The 25,370-nt window shown below is 48.1% G+C and overlaps 1 protein-coding gene across 2 annotated transcripts in view; it reads left to right on the top strand.

The window, feature by feature from the left end:
* LOC146338276 (gamma-aminobutyric acid receptor subunit beta-4) overlaps window positions 1-25,370 on the top strand; it is a 99,651-nt gene that overhangs the window by 61,545 nt on the left and 12,736 nt on the right. For both annotated transcript variants that reach the window (XM_084813291.1, XM_084813292.1), the window contains exons 4-6: window positions 2,312-2,532; window positions 13,106-13,188; window positions 14,041-14,178. In XM_084813291.1, coding sequence (XP_084669417.1) covers window positions 2,312-2,532; window positions 13,106-13,188; window positions 14,041-14,178 — 442 coding nt within the window. The remainder of the gene's footprint in view (window positions 1-2,311; window positions 2,533-13,105; window positions 13,189-14,040; window positions 14,179-25,370) is intronic.

Below are 25,370 nucleotides of genomic sequence, written 5' to 3'. Positions count from 1 at the left end.
CAACCATCTGACCCTCACCCATCCAGACAGCTGCATTTTGCACCAGTTGAAGTTTCCAAACTGCCTTTAAAGGTACAGTAGCCTCGTCTGGATGTCATTAGAGCTGAGGTCCCCAACAAAGAGCCTGTGAGCACCATGACCCTCCTGGACATCCCCCTTGGTACCAGTCAATGCCCCTGCCCCGCCCAACTTCATAATATTGGGAACTGGAAAGCAAAGCATTGGCCTCCACCAGTTGCCCCACTCCCTTCCTTTCCTTTCCCCATAATGCCTCTGGGCTCTAAGAGGCATTCTTAGAATGGAAAGGAAGTAAGTTGGGTGCTGTCAGGGTGGACACTGAGCCCATAGAACCTCAGAGCAGTTCTGATTCTGAGGAGGAACAGCCGTCCGTGGGAGAGGAGCGCGCTCATCCCTCCCAGGCCCTGCAGCTGGCAGAGATTCCTCCTGCCGGCATTCCAGAGATAGATAGCGGTCCTGGGAGTGAAAGAGCACAGGAGGAGGACTGGCTGGATGCTCGACGCAGACGCAGAGAACAACGAGCTATGGAGGGCGCGGAAAGGAGGCGTAGCGCCCATTTGGCAGGCAAGCAACGGTCGCGTCCAGAGGACCCAAGGGAAAAGGGGAGGGACTCTCCCTAGCCCATAAGTTCAGGGTCTGCAAGTGATTCTCATTCAATCGGGGACCAACTGTTTCCAACCCGGGGCATAGGTTACTCTGCTGTTCATAGCTTAGTTGCTGGTGATAGAGTTATCAGGACAGGAAGGCCTGGCGTGCTATGGTCCATGGGGTCACGAAGAGTCGGACACGACTGAACGACTGAACAAAAGGAATAAAGCCTTGAAAAGAATCCTTTGTCTGTGTCTGGAGTTGGCTACTGGAGTAGACTGAAAGAGGCTGGCTAGGGCCCCCTGACAGGTGCTTTGCTTGCCAGCATGCCCAGCTTAAATATCTTTGAAGGGAAAAGAAAGAGAGAGAGAGAGAGAGAGACCACCACCCCGCTCCCTAGTAAGGTTGGGGAAACTCTCGGGAGCGATCTGGGGGTGCTTTGCCTGTTCTTTTTTTTTGTGGTATGTGTCTGTGTATTTTGGAGAGGGTTTCTCTGAGCATCACCAACTCCTGTGAAACTGTAACTGAGCAACCATTGAATGAAATTTGCAAAAAGGCAGGCCTCTATGAAAGCCATTTTGGGAGTAGGCAGCCTTCCATAGAAGAAATTTTGTGGTGGTGCCCATGACAGTTTCTCAGATTTTCAAATATGCCCATAGGCCTGAAAAGGTTGCAGACCCTTGCATGAGAGCATAGGTACCTGAAGTCTGCTGATTTAAATCAATTGCTCGAAGTGTAGAAAGATCAGACAAACGAGGAAGAAAAATTTAGTCAGGATGATACTTTGGCTGGCTCCTGAAATGGTGTTGTGCTCTTTTCAGTTGGAGGCCAGTAATGTCGACCTGGTCGACCTCAGAACTCCTGGCTAATAGAAGTCAAGATAATCACAGCAGTTACAGCAGGTTTTCATCCAGAACTGGGGAGGAGAACTGTATACAGATTCTGCTACAAAATAGGATAGAATCCCATCACCAACCCCTCCCCAAATGTCTTTGGATCAAACTATGCAAACTGAATGCCTAGATTGATGCTGACAGTGAGAAACAATTAGTGGAGACACCATGTACACCTTGTAGATGCTGCAGCCAAGCCTATGTCATTGACAGCATCTCTGTCTCCCACCCTGCCAGCCATCCATCTGGGAGCTGATGACTGTGGGGTCCTGGCAGTCTTAGCAGATGTCCCCAAGGCCATGGCCTGTGCGGTTGTCCTGGGGTGCACAGGAGCAACCCCCTGGCTGCTCTTTCCCCACATATGAGCAGATCGGGGCCTGCAGCACCCTGCTGGAAGCCTCCCTGCTGAGACTCCCTCTGGGACTTCCCCCCAAGAGAATGCATTTCCCATAAAGTGACCCCATATCCTCCACACAGTAGCAGAGGATAGGCAATTGGACCATTCTTCTAAAATTTTGGATGGCTTTAAAAGGGGGTTGGACCAATTCCTGGAGGAGAAGGCTATCCATGGCTACTAGCCTTGATGGCTACCTCCAGTACCAGAGGCAGTGAGCCTATGCACACCAGTTGCTGGGGAACATGGGTGGGATGGTGCTGCTGTGCTCATGCCCTGCTTGAGCATTCCGGCCAACAGCTGGTTGGCCACTGTGTGAACAGAATGCTGGACCAGATGGGCCCTAGGTCTGATCCAGCAGGGCTCTTCTGATGTTCTGATATTCTCAATTTAACCATCACTGCCTTTGTGCTTCCAGGACTACACCATCACCATGTATTTCCAGCAAAGTTGGCGAGACAAGCGCTTAGCCTACAGTGACCTGCCTCTGAATCTCACCCTGGATAACCGTGTGGCTGATCAGCTGTGGCTCCCAGACACCTACTTCCTGAATGACAAGAAGTCCTTCCTGCATGGGGTGACTGTGAAGAACCGGATGATCCGGCTCCACCCAGATGGGACGGTCCTGTACGGCTTGAGGTGAGTCCGGAACGGAGCATTTCTCTCAGCACTGATCTTCAGCCTCAAGCTGCCACTGCAGGTCGTCTCTTTCACACCAGGTTCCAGTGTGCTGTCAGCTACTCCATTCCATCCCCTGGCTCTGTATTAGAGGTCTGACTTGTGTCCACATAGGTTGGATGATTTAGGGCAATTGTATAGGATGTGGGTTTGGTTAGTACTGTCATGCTCCTTCCTTTAAAGCGTACACATGCACACACACACACGCACACACACAATCATCAGCTAAGAGTCATGCATTTGTGTTCACACTTGTTTGTAACATAGGACTCTTTGATACCTGCTGTTAATCTCGTGAATCTGTGCCAAGTTCACAGCCAGGATGGGAGACAGGAAGAGAGTCTCGCATTTCTGTAGTGCCAGACATTGGCCCCTTTCAGACCTACTATACTGCACAACAAAAACATCAAGATGTTCAGGTAATTGTTACTTGTGGCTAAAACCTCCATGTCCATGTGCTGAACATAGCAAGGTGCCTTACACTGAATCAGATCATGGGTCCATCTAGTACAATATTGTTGACACTGACTGGCAGCTGCTCTCCAGGGTTTCAGGCAGGAATTACGTGCAGGTGCCAGAGGCGGAACCTGGGACCTTCTGTATGCAAAGCAGGTTCTCTACCTGGAGCATTCCTGGAGGAGAAGGCTATCAGTGGCTACTAGTCCTGATGCCTCTATGGTACCTCCACTGTCAGAGGCAGTGTGCCTCTGTACACCAGTTGCTGGGGAACGGGTGGGAGGGTGGTGTTACACTCGTGTTCTGCTTGTGGGTTTCCCATGGGCAGCTGGTTGGCCACTGTGTGAACAGAATGCTGGACGAGATGGACCCTGGATCTGATCCAGCAGGGCTCTTCTGATGTTCTTATGATCTTACCACTGAGCTACAGTCCCTCCCAGAAGTGTTATGTAACACTGTGTGAAGCCGCATTGAGCAGGGGGTGGACGTGGACTAGATGGCCTACAAGCTCCTCTTGGAAACTATGATTCTGTGATTCTATTCCTTGTTTACTATCCAGTGATGCCTCCAGTAAAATAGGCTCCAGAGAGAATGGGCTGAGTGCACATCATGATACTGTTGCACTGCAAAAGCTAAGCAGGATATAAAACATTCTGAACAGGATCTAAGACAACATAAGGTATTCTAAGTGCATTAATTGGGAATGGAGAGTGGCGTTTTGCTAGAGTTTCCCTCCAGTTTTTCATTTTGTTCCTTTTTTCTAGCACTGGAGATCAAAGGGGAATTTTGGAACTGAGCAAAGATATGTGTGTTTTTATAGATCTGCATGGTTTGTATTTGAATATGCATGAACTGTAAGTTACCTTTATTTGTATGGCTCTGCTCTCTGCCCCTTTTAATCTGAATTCAGGAACCCAGGAAACACATAGAAATGCAGCTGTCTTGAATGCCTGTTTGATTTATTTACCTGGAGCCTTCTCTTCTCTTCTCTTTTTCTTTTCTTTTCCTTTTTGCCAGCTGTGGTGGTAAAACAGGAATTGCAGTTCTAGTTTTGCAAACTTAAATAATTTTGACCATATTTCGGAGAAGCAGGGAGAAAAGAATGTTTGGGGAATGAAGTACAAGTGCAAATGCTGAGGCAGAAGTGGGAAATGCTGAGGTGAGGAAAAATGGAGTAGAGGATTCTCCTTGGAAAAGGGTAACAGTTAGGAGGAGAAGAACTAGATGCCACTCTGCACCAGTGGAAGCAGTGGAGCTGTGGAACCGATTCCAGGTACTTGAGGATGAGACTGGAAGACAGCCTGCAGAGGAAGAATCACAGGGGAACCTGCATGAGAGTGAGCAAGAGGCTGAAGGCCAGTCAAGCAGAGGCAATGAAACCTATGTCATTTCATGGACTCGCCAGGTATGTTGTCTCCCAGGAGGACGGATTAGAGAGGTGACTGAAAGGTTGCCTGCACTCATAAAGCCCACTGACAGGTATCCCTTTCTTCTCATCCATGTGGGAACAAATGATACCACCAAGCGGAGCTACGAAGAAATCACGTCAGACTTTGAAGCTTTGGGAAGGAAACTCCAGAACTTTGGGGCCCAGATAGTTTTCTCATCCATCCTTCCAGTAGTTAGGAGAGTGATAGAAAGGGAACGAAATATACTTCGGGTGAATGACTGGCTACGAAGGTGGTGCCAACGAGAGAGATATGGATTCTGGGACCACGGGCTATACTTCCTGGAAGATGGGCTGTTGGCAAGGGACGGGTTGCACCTCACAAAGGCTGGGAAGAATGTGTTTGGCCACAGCATGAAGAACTTCATCAGGAGGGCTTTAAACTGAATCCTACGGGGAAGGGAGATGTAAAGTTGGGGTAACAATGGACGAAGGCGCATGCACTGCAATGGAGAAAACAGCTCTAATAGTGCCCAATAATAGTCTTCAGACACATGTAGGAAGAAAGCCAGACTATGAAGCACATGGTCTTCGATGTCTCTGTACTAATGCCCAGAGTATGGGAAACAAACAGAACGGACGAACTCTTAATACAGGAGGGAAATTATGACTTGATAGGTGTAACTGAGACTTGGTGGGATGACTCTCATGACTGGAATACAGCAATTGAAGGATATTACTTGTTCAAAAAGAACAGGAGGAACAGAAAGGGAGGTGGGGTTGCACTGTATGTGAAAAGTACATATTTCTGCACAGAAATACAAGAGGATGAGCTTGGTAGCCCCATCGAGAGCATCTGGATCAAAATAAATGGAGCAAAGAATAAAAGGAAACCTGGTGGTCAGAGTCTACTACAGGCCACCCAATCAAGGAGAAGACGAGGATGAAACTTTTGAAAGGCAAATAGCCAATGTTTTAAGGAACCATGATGTAGTGGTAATGGTGGACTTCAATTTCCCCGATATTTGTTGGGAGACAAATTCTGCAAAACATGGCCCCTCCAGGAAATTCCTGACTTGTGTGGCCGATAACTTCCTCCTACAGAAAGTAGAGGAAGGAACTAGAGGATCCACTATCCTAACCAAAAGAGACGACTGAGTGGATCAAGTAGCAGTTACAAGAACTCTGGGGGAAAGCGACCGTGTTGTACTTGAGTTCTTGGTTCTAAGGGAAGCAAAAGCTGAGGGTAGTCAAACGTGTACCCTGGATTTTAGGAAAGCTGATTTTAATAAACTCAGAACAGTGATCGGTAAGGTTCCCATGGCAAGCGACTTTTACGAGAAAAGGAGTCCAAGATGGGTGGGAGTTTTTAAAATAGGAAATTCTCAAGGCACAATTACAAACAATTCCAGCAAGAAGAAAAGGTGGAAAACAACAGAAGAAGCCAATGTGGCTTCACAAAAAGCTTAGAAATGACCTGAAGGACACATATAGGAAGTGGAAAGAAGGGCAAGCAACAAAGGAAGAGTAAAGGCAGGTAGCACAGAATTGCAGGGATGGTGTCAGGAAGGCTAAAGCTGAGAACAAGCTGAGGTTAGCGAGGGAGGCTAAAAGCAACAAAACAGCTTTCTTCAGCTACGTGCATAGTAAAAGACAGAGGAAAGAAATGGTTGTTCAGCTATTTAATAAGGATGGCAAAATGATAACAGAGGACAAAGAAAAGGCAGAGTGCTCAATTCCTACTTTGGCTCAGTCTTCTCCCAAAAGAGGGTCTATGACGCCCCTGGTAAAGACAAAGTACAGGCTGAAGGGGCAGGATTGCAGCTTGAGATCGATAGGCATATGGTCAAGGAACACCTAATTAATCTGAATGAGTTCAACTCTCCAGGGCCAGATGAACTGCATCCTAGAGTAATAAAGGAACTGGCAGAAGAACTCTCAGAACCGCCGTCTATTCTCTTTGAGAAATCATGGAGGACAGGGGAAGTGCCAGATGGTTTGGAGGAGGGCTAACGTTGTCCCTATCTTCAAAAAGGGTAAAAAGGAGGAACCTTGGAACTACAGACCAGTCAGTCTGACATCAATCCCTGGGAAAATTCTGGAGCAGATGATAAAGCAATCCATCTGGAAGCACCTTGAAAACAATGCCGTGATTACTCAAAACCAACATGGATTTTTTAGAACAAATCCTGCCAGATGAATCTGATCTCATTTTTTGATCAAGTCACCTCCCTTGTGGACTGTGGGAATGCTGTAGACATAATATACCTTGACTTCAGCAAAGCTTTCGACAAAGTGCCCCATGATATCCTGATGAGCAAACTAGCTCAACGTGGGCTAGGTGAAACAACAATCTGGTGGATCCACAGTTGGCTACGGATTCGGACTCAAAGAGCGTTTCATAGAATCATAGAATAGTAGGGTTGGAAGGGGCCTACAAGGCCATCCAGTCCAACCACCCGCTCAATGCAGGAATCAAAGTCAGGGCATCCTTGACAGAAGGCTGTCCAGCCTCGTCTTGAACGCCTCCAGTGTGGGAGAGCCCACTGCCTCCCTAGGGAATTGGCTCCATTGTCGTATTGCTCCAACAGTCAGGAAGTTTTTCCTGATGTTCAGCCGGGATCTGGCTTCCTGTAACTTGAGCCCATGATTCCGTGTCCTGCACTCTGGGATGATCAAGAAGAGATGCTGGCCTTCCTCTCTGTGAGAACCTATCAAGTACTTGAAGAGTGCTATCATATCTCCCCTCAGTCTTCTCTTCTCAAGGCTAAACATGCCCAGTTCTTTCAGTCTCTCCTCATAGGGCTTTGTTTCCAGTCCCCTGATCATCTTTGTTGCCCTCCTCTGAACCCTCTCCAGTTTGTCTGCATCCTTCTTCAAGTGTGGTGCCCAGAACTGGACACAGTACTCCAGACGAGGCCTAAACAGTGCTGAGTGGAGGGGAACTAGTACTTCCCAGGATTTGGAAGCTATGCTTCTATTAATGCAGCCCAAAATAGCATTTGCCTTTTTTGCAGCCACATCACATTGTTGGCCCATATTCAGCTTGTGATCGACAACAATTCCAAGATCTTTCTCGCTTGTAGTGTTGTTGAGCCACGTATCCCCCATCTTGTCAATGGGACCTTCTGAAACTGGGGAGAGATAATGAGCAGGGTACCGCAGGGCTCAGTCCTGGTCCCAGTACTCTTCAACATTTTTATGAATGACTTGGAGGAGGAGGTGCAGGGAATGCTGATCAAATTTGCAGATGACACAAAATTGGGCAGGATAGCTAATACTTTGGAAGACAGAAACAAAATTCAAAGTGATCTGGATTGACTGGAGCACTGGGCAGAAAACAACGGAATGACATTTAATCGGGATAATTGCCATATTCTGCACCTAGGAAAAAGAAACCAAATGCACAGTTACAAGATGGGGGATATGTGGCTCAACAACACTACAAGCGAGAAGCATCTTGGAATTGTTGTCAATCACAAGTTGAATATGAGCCAACCATGTGATGTGGCTGCAAAAAAGGCAAATGCTATTTTGGGCTGCATTAATAGAAGCATAGCTTCCAAAGGGGAGGAAAGGGGAGGAGCAGGAAGCCACACTGTAGGCTATAGAGATCCTAAGGCTAGCTATGCCCAAATTCTCACGAACTAACTGCAACACTACCCCTTTCCTCCTGTACCTTTGCAGATGAGGTTGCAATATTCCCAACAGCACCAACTCCCCCCCCCCAATGTTTTGCACCAAACCAAGGCATGCAAGGAGCACACACCTTGTTAGAAGCAGAATTGCACTCCTGGAAGCCTCCCGAAGCACAGTTCTTCTTCTTAAAAAGTGTGCACTCCCAATGTAGCTTTTTTTTGTACAAAATCACATCATTTTTCTTGCAGCCATGACAAACAAGCACCAGAGTCAACAGGGGCTGCAAAATCGGTGAGCAGGGGTCACATACCCGAAGGAGTCCATTGCACTGCCAACCAGTCCTCATGGTTAGGGAGTTTCTCTTAAAGTTTAGCCAAATTCTGCCTCCATGTGACTTCCAGCCATTAGTTCTATTCCTGTCCTCTGGAGCAACAGAGAACAAGTCTGCTCCATCCTCTGCGTGACAGATATTTGAAGATAGCTTTCATGTCTCCCCTTAGTCTTCTCTTCTCCAGGCCAAACATACCTAGCTCTTTCAGCTAATCCTCATAGGACTTGGTGTCCAGACCCCTCACCATCCTGGCTGCTGTTCTCGGGATGTGCTATGCTTCTGTTAACACAGGCTAAAATACTTTAGTGTTTTAGCAGCCACATCGCATTCTTGTTCATATGGTGTCTGGATCCCCACAATTAATGTGTAAAGTAGGGATGGGGAACCTTTTTCCTAGGGAGAGCCATTGACCTATGGAAAAGCCAGGGCCAAAAGTAGCTGGAGTTTGTCACATTGCAGGATGGCATTCTTGATGGGCAAAAGTGCAAAGTCCTGCTTCACCCAAAACAAGCGGGCAGAGCTGTGATGAGTGGCCACAGAAAGGCCATCCCACGCATTCAATGGAACACCTTCACATTGGTTCCAAGCAGGTGGTTGCCCCAGAGCCTCTGGGTTGCAGGTGGCTGCAGGGTCCTTCCTGACACAGAGCCGGGGGGGGGGGGGCATCATAAAGCCCCACCAGGCTTCCTTGCTGCAACCATCCTGTGCTCACCAGTCATCCTGGGATGGACACTGCAGGGAGGTTTCAGCCCACAGGGTCCTGCAAATGAGCTGGAAAAATGTCATTTGATACATTTTTGTGTTTCACAGTTTAGGGGGAAAGAGGAGAATGCAGTTGTGGATACTGTTTCCCACGGGTGCAGTACAATATATACAGAGCAAGCCACGTGAGGCATGCGGGATGAGTCACAGGCCCTGGCAGCAGTCCCTCCGACTCCCACTGCTGCACCTCTCCGAGGGCTGGGAATGCCCCTGAGGATGCAGCCATCCCTCTGCTGCTCCTGCCTGATCTCTAGGAGAGAAGCAGGGGGAAACTGGCTGGCCTACTGGTTTCCCATGGGCAGGGTGTGCCTGGAGCCTGCTGGCAGTGACCTCCCCAGGCTCTAGCACTTCCTTCACCCATAGGGGTTAAGCACCTTTCCTCGCCCCTCATTTGCAATGTAGCATCTCCACCCTATGAGGGGTGTGTGTGTGCGCGCACGCGTATCTCCCTCTGTCTCTTCAGATCTATTTATAGCATGTCAGGCAGCAGTGGCTTCCTCAAGGCTTCCTACAACCATCGTCACAGACAGCAGAGAGATAAATTTAGCATGCCACAGTTCTTAAAGAGACAGCAGCTTGGCCAGGCTGATCCCTTCCATTCTGGCTTACTATCAACCTGCCTCCATCTTCCGTTTTTATACACACTCCCCCTCTTACTTATGATCTCCCCTGCTCCCTCTACGGCTTAGACAATAACAAAGCTTTCCTGTTAACATTTGGCTGGTTCTGCCTGCATCATCGAATGTGCTGCTTGATTAATGCCTTATGGATGGTTAATGCAGGCCAGTCACCATCCAGCCCCATGCACACACTCACACAGGCACACACACGTGTTTGGCAGGGGAGCCCTATCCTGGGGTATCTTAAGGGCTTGTGTGGAGGTCAGAATCTTTCTGCCACAAGAAAACAGGGTCTCTCCAACCACGTTTGACACCCACAGAGCAACACAGACACATCTGGTCTTTGGCAAAACTTGATGAAATTGACATGTCTTCAAAAAGGTTGTCACCAAGCTGGGTCCCAGCGGTCCTGGTGAGGCAGGGGGCAAAAGTTCCCTATTGGCCTACAGAGTGCCACTGTTACAATCCCCCTGCCACCAGGCGATACCATCATCTGCACTTCATATCAGCACTGCCCAAGCACCCCCACAGAGCATAGAATCGTAGAATAGTAGGGTTGGAAGGGGCCTACAAGGCCATCGAGTCCAACCCCCTGCTCAATGCAGGAATCCAAGTCAGAGCATCCCTGACAGATGGCTGTCCAGCCTCATCTTGAATGCCTCCAGTGTGGGAGAGCCCACCGCCTCCCTAGGGAATTGGTTCCATTGTCACGATCTCCAGCAAGAGAGAATGTGTGTGTGTGTGGGAGTGTGTGTGTGTGTGTGTGTGTGAGAGAGAGAGAGAGATGAACACAGTGCAATCCAGACAACCAGGAGGGCTGCATTGCTGCCAACTGTACATACGCACGTTGTTTCTCTCCCATTGAGGACTTGGTTTCTGATGGTTTTATCAATTTTTCAACACATAGTTGAGCAGTCAGATTTTCTGTTTGGGAAAAACAGATTCCTCTTCCCACAGTAGCAGCAAAAAAACCCTGTTTGCATGGTTACTAAGGCCTGTGGATACACAATCCACACAGACACACACACCCCACACACACCTACAACAACAGAGGAACTGCACATTGCTTCTGTCCCACTCATACTCACATCTGCAGGAAAATATTTGGGGATAGTATTTCTTGCTAGGCTATGAATAACTTCAGTCATTGTTCTATATGCTGGAAATCCAGCAATAGCTGTTTTTACCCAAATGCCACTGGGTAGACAAGGGACAGGTGAGCCGTGGCTGTGTGGTTTTCCCAGTAAAGCCCACCACTGTGAAAGTTCTAACAGTTGGACTAGAGGGAGAATTTGGCGGATGGCACTTCTCTCACCATTGTGCTGTAGGAGAGGCTGTGCCTGCCACACCTCCCTCTTCTCCGCAGCTCTTCTGGTTTGACAGCAGCAGCAGCCCTGTTCCATGTGCACTTTGAACAAGTAATCTTGATAGGCTGGAGCGCTGGGCAGAAATCAACAGAATGAAATTGAATAGGGATAAAAGCCAAGTTTTGCACCTAGAAAAAAGAAACCAAATGCACAGTTACAAGATGGGGGATACCTGGCTCAACAATACTACAAGTGAGAAGGGTCTTGGAATTGTTGTCGAACACAAGCTGAATATGAGCCAACCATGTGATGTGGCTGCAAAAAAGGCAAATACTATTTTGGGCTGCATTAATAGAAGTATAGCTTCCAACTCATGTGAAGTACTAGTTCCCTCTACTCAGCACTGGTTAGGCCTTGTCTTGAGTACTGTGTCCAGTTCTGGGCATCACAGTTTAAGAAAGATGCAGACAAACTGGAGAGGGTTCAGAGGAGGGCAACAAAGGTGATCAGGGGACTGGAAACAAAGCCCTATGAGGAGAGACTGAAAGAACTGGGCATGTTTAGCCTTGAGAAGAGAAGACTGAGGGGAGATAGGATAGCACTCTTCAAGTACTTGAAAGGTTGTCACAGAGAAGAAGGCCAGGATCTCTTCTTGATCATCCCAGAGTGCAGGACACAGAATAATGAGCTCAAGTTACAGGAAGCCAGATTCCAGCTGAACATCAGGAAAAACTTCCTGACTGTAAGAGCAATACGACAATGGAACATATTACCTGGGGAGGTGGTGGGCTCTCCCACACTGGAGGCTTTCAAGACGAGGCTGGACAGCCATCTGTCAGGGATGCTCTGACTTGGATTCCTGCATTGAGCAGGGGGTTGGACTCGATGGCCTTGTAGGCCCCTTCCAACCCTACTATTCTATGATTCTATGAGTCTATGTGCCTGCTTAGGCAGCAGAGACAGGGGCTTGGTTTGCATGAGCACAGGGCGAAAGAACCCATCGTTGCTTCTTTCCTTGCCCCTGCGCTTGCCAGTGGCGTGATCGCGATTTACATAATTACCCACAATGCCGCATGAGTTGCCATGTCATCCAAACCTGGCTTGCAGCCTGGCAGGAGTAACTTCATACCCACCCCACAGCCCACAACTTGCAGTAGGGATTGTACTGTGGATACAAAGTCACCCTTGCTGTGCCACACACAGGTTCAGACGATACAACAACCCACACTGCATCCCGGGTAATTATGTAAATTGTGATCTCACACGCATGGTGGCGGGGATATTTTGCCCTGCGATCATGTGCACCCAGCTAGAAATGGAGAATGGGTCTTCTGCAGTCTGACCTGTCAGATTCTGAATGTGACTGCTTTTGTAGATTGAACTCAGACCTCTTTCAGCGTGTCAGTTTTGCACTTGATGTGTACAGTGGCAGTTGCCATTTTGTCATTTATGAATTCATTATTTGGTGTTCATGAATTTGCAACTGGCTTTTTTGTGTTGGTGAAGTGGGAATTATATAACTTGTTTATGTAACTTACGCTGGTGATTTGTGGGTTGCCTGTGCCACAGTAGGAAAGATCTATGCTTGGATTTTAGTCACCTTATAGAAACAATGTTTTAGAAGCCAAAATGCTCCACTGGATGCAATTTGTAAGTTCGTTTTGAAATAGCCAGTGATGCTGCAAGCCACATGAAAGAACTGATTCTCTCTTAAGAGCCTAGAAGAGCCGTGTGCATTTTCTTTTTTATAGATGTTTTCTTGTCCCCATGCATCGTCACAAACCCAAGTATCCCTCTTCTTCCCACTCTTTTCCATTGGCTCCCCACCCCCACCTCTATTATCCTTTTAACAGAGATGCAGGGCCGGCTGCAGTGAGTCACAAATGATTTAAACCATGCAGTTGGTGCTGAGACGAGCAGCACTCACACCCTCCTTACTACACGCCTTCCCCACAGCCTCGTGCGGTGGTTGTCGTAGCAACAGAAGCCATCATGCTGATTTGTCTTCCTTTGTCTTCTGTTTGTTTTTCAGAATCACCACCACAGCTGCTTGCATGATGGATCTGAGGAGATACCCCCTTGACCAGCAAAACTGCACCCTGGAAATCGAGAGCTGTGCGTATCAGTCAGTCCCCACCCGAATGGGTTTGGATGTGAACAGGGAAGAAAGAGAACCAGGTCTCCCATCACTGGAATCGGCCGCAGCCTCTCAGTGCTCAGCCCCAGGCAGAACGCTGCAACGTCCACACCTATGGTTCTTGGCTGCTGCCTAAGAAATCATGTGAAGTGTCATCAGCATGCAAACATTCTTCTACCGCTGCACTCTTTTAAAGTGGGGTTTTCTCCCTGTCCACATCCAGAAGTGGCAGTCAAAAAGGTTCAAAATTAAAGCAGTAGGATCTGGATGGAATTTTGTTTCTGTTGAAATCACAGCCAGCTGGTCAGCAGGTTCCCCAGTCCGGAGCCACTGCAAACCCAGGGCCCCTGGATCCTCCTTGCCCATGCCCCCCTGCCTGTTAAATTTCCAAAGCTGACGGGGGGGAGATTTGCAGTGGTGCCCAGTCACAAGAGTGTCCAGCACTTGTGCACACTGGCCCACCCAGAAGCCATGAGTGCAGCAGCCTCCCTCCCCCCGTCCCTGGCGCCCGCCCACCCACTTGCTGGACAGAGACTCCAACTAGCCATGCTGCTGCTGCCCCCCGATAGGTTGATGAGCACCAGGCCTCAGGCAGGGGGCCTTCTGCCCCCTGGAAGCCCCCACACACACCAGCCCTGTGAATGCTGAGGCCTCCCACCCTTCCCCCCTTCCCAGCCAGGGAGCTCAGGATGCCTGCCTGGGTGGCGGTGCGGAAGAGCTTGGCTCCCGCTTGGCCGGTCCCTCCCCCAGGGATGGCAGGTGTCCCCCACGGCTCCAGGGGCTGCTGCGACCCGCTGGCTTGGTCTTGACTGTGCTCCTCTCCCACCCAGATGGCTACACGGTCGACGACATTGTCTTCTTCTGGCAAGGAAATGACTCCGCCGTGACTGGAATAGAGGTGCTGGAGCTTCCCCAGTTCACCATCATTGAGCAGAGACTGGTCACCAGGGAAGTAGTCTTCACCACAGGTGGGCTCTCATGTCAGGCACATGGGCAGACAACCTGGGCCGAGAGAGGTGCAGCTGTTCCCTCGAGCATTGTGGGCTTGATGTGGCTGTTGAAGGATTAGGCACCCAGTTTCCCCTGCTAGGGAAAATATTTTTCATGGAAGGAGGCCATGAACACCTAATGATGTGGCCTGTTCTTCACATACATGAAGGCCAACTTCCCAGGCCTCTTGCTGCCCCTTGTTGCATCACTCCCAAGGGCAGGCAGGCTTCAGCAGAAGATGTCCTCAGTCCCTTCCTCTTCCCATGGCAGCACCACCTGCATGGCGTGAGGCTCCCCTACTTCGACTTCCTCTTATCCAGGCACACCTGGGCTTGTGCATGCCTAGGATGTCCTCTTCTCTGCACACCGTGAAAGCAGGCAGTTGGCAGCCCTACGGATCCTGTGGGCGACATATGGCTGCCATTGCACTGGCCTGCTTGCTCACCTCCTTCACTCAGAGAGCAGTCCAGTGATCATCTCGCCACCCTTGTGCAGTGGCTGTGCTGCAATCTGGCCTGGGCAGTCCAAGATGCTGTCTCAGAAGCACCCCTCCCCCCCACACACACATGCACGCACACACAGGCACCTCAAATGATCATTATTACTGCTACGGCTTCCAGGGAATTAATCCATCTGACCCCGCCCATCCACATCTCCACCCCGAACCCTGCAGGTAGGGTCCAATAAGCAGACAAAGCAAAAAGTAAGAAAAGCCCTGTCCCACCCGCTTCACTCCCCAGAATCATTTTGCCTGCCAGAGAGACTGGATGTGAACATCCATGGAAATACATGCAAAGCACATGTGACAAGTTATTCTCTGTCTATTTCTGCTTTAAATTTGTTAAAAATAGAAATTACACACTCAAAGACATAAAAGGTAATGGATTGTATGCGTTTTTATTGATTGATTAGTTGATTAAATCTGCAGCATAAAACAAGAGTTATGAATAGATAAGCATTCATACAATCATAGAATAGCAGGGTTGGAAGGGGCCTACAAGATCATCGAGTCCAGCCCCCTGCTCATTGCAGGAATCCAAGTCAGAGCATCCTTGACAGGTGGCTGTCCAGCCTCGTCTTGAACGCCTCCAGGGTGGGAGAGCCCACCGCCTCCCCAGGGAATTGGTTCCACGGTAGTATTGCTCTGTCAGTTCTCTTTTACATGTCACAACAAGCACCATCTCAGAGGAGTAGGAAGTGTTCACTCCCCTCCTGTGTGAGAGTGGGATGGATAATTATCTCCTCCTCGAAGATAGTGCTTACTTATACTCTACAGTTTTTGAAAGTATTATATTAAAAATAATTATCCATATTTTTAAAACTGGATGAGACTGGACGAAAGCCTGCAGAGGAAGAATTACAGGGGAACCTGCATGAGAGTGAGCAAGAGGCTGAAGGTCAGTCAAGCAGAAGTGATGAAACCCAGGCCTACAACAACAAGAAGAGAAGAGTAGTAGTAGTGGGAGACTCCTTGCTCCGTGGGACCAAAACCCAAGTATGTCGCGAAGAACCATGGACTCACCAGGTATGCTGTCTCCCAGGAGGATGGATTAGAGACGTGACTGAAGGGTTGCCTGCACTCATAAAGCCCACTGACAGGTATCCCTTTCTTCTCATCCATGTGGGAACAAATGATACCGCCAAGCGGAGCTATGATGAAATCGCATCAGACTTTGAAGCTTTGGGAAGGAAACTCCAGAACTTTGGGGCCCAGATAGTTTTCTCATCCATCCCTCCAGTAATTAGAAGAGGGATAGAAAGGGAAAGAATAATACTCTGGGTGAATTACTGGCTACAAAGGTGGTGCAGGTGCAAGAGATTTGGATTCTGGGACCACGGGCTAGACTTCCTGGAAGATGGACTGTTGGCAAGGGACGGGTTGCACCTCACAAAGGCTGGGGAGAATGTGTTGGGCCACAGCATGAAGAACTTCATCAGGTGGGTTTTAAACTGAATCCTAAGGGGAAGGGAGATGTAAAGTTGGGGGTAACAATGGACGAAGGCTCATGCACCTCAATGGACAGAACAGCTCTGATAGTGCCCAATAATAGTCTTCAGACACATGTAGGAAGAAAGCCAGACTATGAAGCACATGGTCTTCGATGTCTCTGTACTAATGCCCAGAGTATGCGAAACAGACAGAACGAACTTGAACTCTTAATACAGGAGGGAAATTATGACTTGATAGGTGTAACTGAGACTTGATGGGATGACTCTCATGACTGGAATACAGCAATTGAAGGATATTACTTATTCAAAAAGAACAGGAGGAACAGTAAGGGAGGTGGGGTTGCACTGTATGTGAAAAATACATATCTGCACAGAAATACAGGAGGAGGAGCTTGGTGGCCCCATCGAGAGCATCTGGATCAAAATAAATGGAGCAAAGAATAAAAGGAAACCTGGTGGTCGGAGTCTACTACCGGCCACCCAATCCAGGAGAAGATGAGGATGAAACTTTTGAAAAGCAAATAGCCCATTTTTCAAGGAAGCATGATGTAGTGGTAATGGGGGACTTCAATTTCCCCGATATTTGTTGGGAGACAAATTCTGCAAAACATGGCCCCTCCAGGAAATTCCTGACCTATGTGGTGGATAACTTCCTCCTATAGAAAGTAGAGGAAGGAACTAGAGGATCCACTATCCTAACCAACAGAGACAACTTAGTGGATAAAGTAGCAGTTATAGGAACTCTGGGCTAAAGTGACCATGTTGTACTTGAGTTCTTGGTTCTAAGGGAAGCAAAAGCCGAGTGTAGTGAAACGCGTACCCTGGATTTTAGGAAAGCTGACTTTAATAAACTCAGAACAGTAATAAGTAAGGTCCCATGGCAAGCGACTCTAACGAGAAAAGGAATCCAAGATGGGTGGGAGCTTTTAAAAAAGGAAATTCTCAAGGCAAAATTACAAAGAATTCCAACAAGAAGAAAAGGTGGAAGACAACAGAAGAAGCCAGTGTGGCTTCACAAAAAGCTTAGAGATGACTTGAAAACAAAAAAGGACACATATAGGAAGTGGAAGGAAGGCCAAGCTGCAAAGGAAGAGTACAAGCTGGTAGCACTGAATTGCAGGGATGATGTCAGGTAGGCTAAAGCTGAGAACGAGCTGAGGTTAGCGAGGGATGCCAAAAGCAACAAAAAGGCTTTCTTCAGATAAGTGCATAGTAAAAAACAGAGGAAAGAAATGGTGGTTCAGCTATTAAATAAGGATGGCAAAATGATAACAGATGATAAAGAAAAGGTAGAAGTGCTCAATTCCTTCTTTGGCTCAGTCTTCTCCTGAAAGAGGGTCTATGACCCCCCTGGCAAAGGCGAAGTGCAGGCTGAAGGGGCAGGATTGGAGCTTGAGATCAATAGGCATATGGTCAATTACTTTGAATTCAACTCGCCAGGGCCAGAACACCTCAACTTCAGCAAAGCTTTCGACAAAGTGCCCTATGATATCCTGATGAGCAAACTAGCTCAAAGTGGGCCAGATGAAACGAGTGGGGTACTGCAGGGCTCAGTCCTGGGCCCAGTGCTCTTCAGCACTGGAAGACAGAAACAAAATTCAAAGGGATCTTGATTGACTGGAGCACTGGCCAGAAATCAACAGAATGAAATTTAAACGGGATAAATGCCCAGTTCTGCATCTAGGAAAAAGAAACCAACTCCATAGTTACAAGATGGGGGATACGTGGCTCAACAACACTACAAGTGAGAAGGATCTCGGAATGCTTGTAGATCACAAGCTGAAGATGAGCCAACCATGTGATGTGGCTGCAAAAAAGGCCAATGCTATTTTGGGTTGCATTAATAGAAGCATACCTTCCAAATCCCGGGAAGTACCAGTTCCCCTCTACTCAGCACTGGTTAGGCCTCATCTGGAGTACTGTGTCCAGTTCTTGGCACCACATTATAAGAAGATACAGACAAGCTGGAGAGGGTTCAGAGGAGGGCAACAAAGATGATCAGGGGACTGGAAACAAAGCCCTATGAAGAGAGACTCAAAGAACACTCTACAAAGTGCCCCATGATATCCTGATGAGCAAACTAGCTCAAAGTGGGCTAGATGAAACAACGATCCGGTGGATCCACAGTTGGCTACAGAATCGGACTCAAAGATTGCTTATCAATGGGACCTTCTCAAACTGGGGAGAGGTAATGAGCGGGGTGCCACAGGGCTCAGTCCTGGGCCCAGTGCTCTTCAGCATTTTTATTAATGACTTGGAGGAGGATGTGCAGGGAATGCTGATCAAATTGGAGAGGGTTCAGAGAAGGACAACAAAGATGATCAGGGGACTGGAAACAAAGCCCTTTGAAGAGAGACTGAAAGAACTGGGCATGTTTAGCCTGGAGAAGAGAAGACTGAGGGGAGATAGGATAGCGCTCTTCAAGTACTTGAAAGGTTGCCACAGAGAAGAAGGCCAGGATCTCTTCTTGATCATCCCAGAGTGCAGGACACGGAATAATGGGCTCAAGTTACAGGAAGCCAGATTCCGGCTGAACATCAGGAAAAACTTCCTGACTGTAAGAGCAATACGACAATGGAACCAATTACCTGGGGAGGTGGTGGGCTCTCCCATACTGGAGGCATTCAAGACGAGGCTGGACAGCCATCTGTCAGGGATGCTGTGACTTGGATTCCTGCATTGAGCAGGGGGTTGTACTTGATGGCCTTGTAGCCTCTTCCAACCCTACTTTTCTATGATTCTATGAAAACCCGTTGCCTGATTAATCAGGGGCCCCTTTTAAATTGATTAGTATAGTTTTAATTGCTTATTCTAATTGATTAATCAACTGATTAAAAAATAATTTTCTTTCTTTCTTAAATATTGGAGTGTCACAGACAGTTCTGTGCCATGACACAAATCACAGTCAGAGGCAAACTAGATGCAGTGTTAATAGTGTGAATGCAATTAAAGCAGACATTCTTTTTGGTTATTTAAATGGCAGTCTGAGCAGCTGTGGTACCATGGGGGGTGGGGGCCAGTAAGGGAAATTTAACTATTCTCCTCACAAGCATCATTCCTCTAAAGCTGCTATTTGCATTTCAAGGAAGCTCTATTGGTGCCAAGTGTGGTCTGATTAAAGCAGAATAGAGCAGAAGCATTATTTCCCATGACCTGGACACTATGCTTCTGTTAATGCAGCCCAAGACTACATTAGCTTTTTAAACAGCAGCATCACACATCTGGCTCATATTTAGCATCTCGACCGGACTGCTGTAACACAATCTATGTGGGGCTGACCTGAAAACTACTCAGAAGCATCAACTAGTGCAGAATGCTTCTGCTAGAAATTTGACTGGGGCAAAGTGCTGGTACCATGAGACCCCTTTATTGTATCAGCTGCAATTCAACATGCTGGTTATGCCCTTTAAAGCCCTAAATGGGTTGGACTCTGGGTGCTTGAAGGGTTGCCTCACCCTGTGTGAATCTGCCCATCAGCTGCCATGCTGCTCTTGCATGTGCACTGCTTCAGAGGCACGGCTGGTGGCAACACCGGAGGGGTTTTCCTCAGACCAGTGGAGCCCCCCTGCCCAGAGAGGCTAGGTCATCTTCCTGTCTCTCTGTGTTCTGCCAGCAATTGAATTAATTGACGCAGCTGTTCCTAATTTTATTACTGACTATTGATTTTGGTTTGGGGGTGGGGTGTTGCAGCTGCTTTTAGCTTATTTAAAATAAGTTTTAACCATTGTTTATTATATTATTTAATATATTCTGTAAAACACTTGGGGGTGCAGTAAACTTTTTTAAAATAAATAAATAAATAATAACATGCAATTCACCTCAGATCTAGTTTGCTTCTCAGTGCTCTAGGACTTGCTAAAGAGTTTTTGCTTGTTGCTTGGGATCTCTTTTGATTATGAGCTGTAAAAGTCTCAGGCATGGGATGGCCAGGAAAGGGGTTACACAGACTGTGTGGAGGTCAGTAAGGAGAGAGAGGATGTGGGGAGATTGCAGGAAAGGTGGCACAGGAAGGATTTCATATTATAAATATTCCATATATTAGTATTAGCTGGTACTACTGAATCAGGTATAATTTTCTTCATAGTATATTTTCCATGTCTTTGAGCAGTCATGAGTCATAACCTTTTCCTCATTGCCTCTTTTCCTTTTCTAACTCTTCCATTTTGCCAAATCAAGAACGTTTGGTATCTTGATTATATAAGCATTCGGGTTCCTTTTTTCAAAATAGAGGATATTGGTGTTCAGCTTAGCAAAATATTAGTTGGATTTCAGGGAGAGACAGTCCTGGGTGTATTGAGAGAGAGAGAGAGAGAGTCCTGGGTGTAATTGCTTCCCTGAAACTATATTGCAAAACCTTCCTGTCCCATGTGGAGGTGGCCCTGGCCCAATGAGTGCCCTCTCTCTGCCAGATAGGTCCCTTAGCACCCCATTTATGTTGGTGTGGACCAATGGAGGCTGGTGGCTCTGATTTCCATGGGGCTGTGAAGCCATTCTGGGTTTCAGTCAGAACCAGCCAGAACTCTATACGGGCTATCCAAGGTGCTGAACCTATTTTGGAGATAAGGTTCAGCACCTTGGATAGATAATTTAGAGTTCTGACTGAAACCCAGAATAAATTTACAGCCTCACTGAAATTGGAGCCACCAGCCTCCACTGGGGTGAACTGGAAGGTATAATCATGGTTTCCTTGTCATTGTCTCTGGCTGCTAAACTAGGAAAATGAAGCTGGTGCCCTCTGCCAGTTAATGAGTTTTTTTAAAAGTAATTTCTTTTTGCATCATTTATTTGGTGGCCTATATTGTATCACTTCATAATTTTATATAACAATCACAGAAGAGGCCTACAAGGCCATCGAGTCCAACCCCCTGCTCAATGCAGGAATCCAAGTCAAGAGCATCCCTGACAGATGGCTGTCCAGCCTCATCTTGAATGCCTCCAGTGTGGGAGAGCCCACCACCTCCCTAGGTCATTGGTTCCATTGTCGTATTGCTCTAACAGTCAGGAGGTTTTCCGTGACGTTCAGCCGGAATCTGGCTTCCTGTAACTTGAGCCCACATTTCCGTGTCCTGTACTCGGAGATGATCGAGAAGAGATCCTGGCCTTCCTCTCTGTGACAACCTTTCAAGTACTTGAAGAGCGCTATCCTATCTCTCCTCAGTCTTCTCTTCTCAAGGCTGAACATGCCCAGTTCTTTCAGTCTCTCTTCATAGGGCTTTGTTTCCAGTACCCTGATCATTCTTGTTGTCCTCCTCTGAACCCTCTCCAGTTTGATCAGCATTCCCTGCACCTCCTCCTCCAAGTCATTCATACAAATGTTGAAGAGCACTGGGCCCAGGACTGAGACCTGCGGTACCCCGCTCGTTACCTCTCCCCAGTTTGAGACGATCCTATTGATAAGCAGTCTTTGAGTCCGATTCTGTAGCCAACTGTGGATCCACCGGATCGTTGTTTCATCTAGCCCACTTTGAGCTAGTTTGCTCACCAGGATATCATAGGGCACTTTGTTGAAAGCTTTGCTGAAGTTGAGGTATATGATGTCTCCAGCATTCCCGCAGTCCACAAGGGAGGTGACCTGATCAAAAACTGAGATCAGATTCGTCTGGCAGGATTTGTTCTTGACAAATCCATATTGGCTTTGAGTAATCACTGCAATGTTTTCAAGGTGCTTCCAGATGGATTCCTTTATCATCTGCTCCAGAATTTTCCCAGGGATTGATGTCAGACTGACTGGTCTGTAGTTCCCAGGTTCCTCCTTTTTACCCTTTTTGAAGATAGGGACAACATTAGCCTCCAATCATCTGGCACTTCCCCCATCCTCCATGATTTCTCAAAGATAATAGACAGTGGTTCTGAGAGTTCTTCTGCCAGTTCCTTTATTATTCTAGGATGCAGTTCATCTGGCCCTGGCGATTTGAATTCAAAGTAATTAGGTGTTCCTTGACCGTATGCCTATGAATCTCAAGCTGCAATCCTGCCCCTTCAGCTGTACTTTGTCTTTACCAGGGGGATCATAGACCTCTTTTGGGAGAAGACTGAGCCAAAGTAGGAGTTGAGCACTCTGCCTTTTCTTTGTCCTCTGTTATCATTTTCCCATCCTTACTTAATAGCTGAACCACCATTTCTTTCCTCTGCCTTTTACTATGCACATAGCTGAAGAAAGCCATTTTGTTGCTTTTGGCATCCCTCGCTAACCTCAGCTCGTTCTCAGTTTTAGCCTGCCTGATGCCATCTCTGCAATTCTGTACCATCTGCTTGTACTCTTCCTTTGTTGCTTGGCCTTCTTTCCACTTCCTATATGTGTCCTTCTTTGTTTTCAGGTCATCTCTAAGCTTTTTGTGAAGCCACATTGGCTTCTTCTGTTGTTTTCCACCTTTTCTTCTTGCTGGAATTGTTTGTAATTGTGCCTTGAGAATTTCCTTTTTTAAAAGGAGAAAGGGGCAAATGTGGACTTTATCTGCTCCTTCTTAGCTGCTGTTCTCTTTTATCTCTTTTATCTGTTATATTTTATACTGTTGAACATTTTATATCCTAAGATTTTAATATGTGCCTGGGAGGACTATTGGGCAACTCAGGGGGTCGGGGAGGTGCCACTATAACTATGGTCACGGGCAGGGGGAGGTATGGCATTGGGGGATTAACAGGCCAGCTGAGGAGAAGAGGGGCTAGACACCTTACAGCTGTCCCCTCTTCTGGTTCTTCCCCCAACCTGATGGTTCCTGGCAGCCTTACCAGTCTGCCCTCGGGTCTGCTGGTGCTGCTGCTGAAAGCCAGGTCGGCCCAAAATAAAATCTCTCTCATCCATGGTTTGATTGTGGATGAGGGGGCTGACCTGGTATGTATTACTGAGACCTGGGCGGGGGTACTGGGAAGGGTCACTCTCTCCCAGCTGTGCCCTCCTAGGTACTCGGTGCAGCACCAACACTGACTTGAGGGTCGGGGAGGGGGGGTTGCCGTGGTCTATAGGAATTCAATCTCCCTCTCCAGGCTTCCTGCTCATTGGAGTGCAGATCTTGAGTGTCTGTACCTTGTGTTGGGTACCCGGGACAGATTAGGGATTCTGTTGGTGTACCGCCCACCCCGCTGCCCATCAGACTCCCTGCCTGAGCTGACGGAAGTGGTCTCGGACTTGGTGTTGAGGACCTCTAGGATGATGGTCCTGGGGGATCTCAACTTCCATGCCGAGGCTGTTGTATCCGGGGCGGCTCAGGACTTCATGGCCGCCATGACAACCATGGGGCTGTCCCAACATGTCATCGGCCCAACGCATATAAAAGGACACACGCTTGATCTGGTTTTCTCAACTGGGCAGGAGGATGGTGATCTGAAAGTGGAGTAATTAACATCTGTCCCTTTGTCATGGTCAGATCACTTCCTGCTGAGGTTTAGACTCCTGGCGGCCTTTCCCCTCTGCATGGGTGGAAGACCTATTAAAATGGTCCGCCCCCGGAGATTAATGGATTCCGATGGATTCCAGAGGGCTCTGGGGGATTTTCTTGCTGGCATGGCTGGTGCTCCTGTTGAAGCCCAGGTCGCTCTGTGGAATGTAGAGATGACTTGGGCGGTTGACACGATCGTGCTCAAGCGCCCTCTCCCTCTGAGCAGAGCCCGGCCAGCTCCTTGGTATACACCTGACCTGAGGGCAATGAAGCAAGAGGGAAGACGGCTAGAATGCAGGTGGAGGAAAACTTGTGCTGAGTCTGACCGAACACAGGTAAGAGCCCACTATCAAGCCTACTCTGTGGCGGTAAGGTTGGAAAAGAGACAGTTCTTTTCCACCAGCATTGCATCTTCTCAGTGTCGTCCAGCGGAGATTTTCTGAGTGGTTCGCAGCCTGTTACATTCTGGGCCAGGGAGAGAGATGGTGGAACCCTCGGTAGCATGCTGTGACGAGTTTACACGGCACTTTGAGGATAAAGTCGCTCAGATTCGTCATGAATTGGACACCACCATTAATGCAGTTCCATTGGTAGAGGCGTTCAGAGCACCGTCTGGTCCAGTTTTATTGAATGAGTTTCAGTTACTGAGGCCTGAGGATGTGGACAAGGTGCTTGGCCAAGTCCGATCGACCACTTGTGTGCTTGACCCTTGCCCTTCATGGCTTATTAAATCAAACAAGGAGGGGTTGTCCGGCTGGGTCCAGGAGGTTGTAAATTCCTCCTTGAGAGAGGGAGTGGTGCCTGCCGCTTTAAAAGAGGCAGTACTTAGACCACTCCTGAAAAAGCCTAACCTGGACCCAGAGGATGTTAACAATTATAGGCCAGTGGCCAACATCCCCTTCCTGGGCAAGGTGCTTGAGCGGGTGGTTGTAGGACAGCTCCAGGCACTGTTGAATGAAACGGATTATCTAGATCCATTTCAATCGGGCTTCAGGCCTGGTTTTGGAACAGAAACTGCCTTGGTCGCCCTGTGGGATGACCTCTGCCGGGAGAGGGAGAGGGGGAGTGTGACCCTGTTGATTCTCCTGGACCGCTCAGCGGCTTTCGATACCATCGACCATGGTATCCTTCTGGATAGGTTGTCTGGGTTGGGAGTTGGAGGCACCACACTGCAGTGGTTCCGCTCCTACTTGGATGGCCAATTCCAGAAGGTGGTGCTGAGGGATTATTGCTCTGTGCCATGGCAATTGTGCCATGGGATTCCACAGGGCTCTATTTTATCCCCCATGCGGTTTAACATCTACATGAAACCGCTGGGGGAGGTTATCCGGAGGTGTGGGCTGAGGTGCCATCAATATGCAGATGACACCCAGCTCTGCCTCTCTTTCTCACCAAACCCAGGTGAGGCAGTGGCTGTTCTGAATCAGGGCCTGGGCACGGTAATGGACTGGATGAGGGCCAATAAACTGAAACTCAATCCAGACAAGACGGAGGTACTGTTAGTGGGTGGTTCGTCTGCCCGGCTAGGTGATATTCAACCTGTTCTGGAGGGGGTTGCACTCCCCCTAAAGGATCAGGTTCGTAGTTTGGGGGTGCTCTTGGATCCAGAACTGTCACTTGAGGCACAGGTGAACTCAGTGGCACGGAGCACTTTTTATCAGCTGAGGCTGGTATAGCAACTACGCCCTTATCTGGACAGAGAGAGCCTAGCTACAGTTATCCATGCTCTGGATAACTGTAGCTAGTTACAAGAACTTCTTGTCTGGATTACTGCAATGCATTATACATGGGGCTGCCTTTGAAAATGGTCCGGAAACTTCAGCTGGTCCAAAATAGGGCAGCAA

Source organism: Heloderma suspectum, chromosome 9, assembly GCF_057233095.1.
Source record: "Heloderma suspectum isolate Gila_16-S chromosome 9, 16-S_ref, whole genome shotgun sequence".
Lineage (NCBI taxonomy): Eukaryota > Metazoa > Chordata > Lepidosauria > Squamata > Helodermatidae > Heloderma > Heloderma suspectum.
This window is presented reverse-complemented; position numbering and strand designations above follow the sequence as displayed.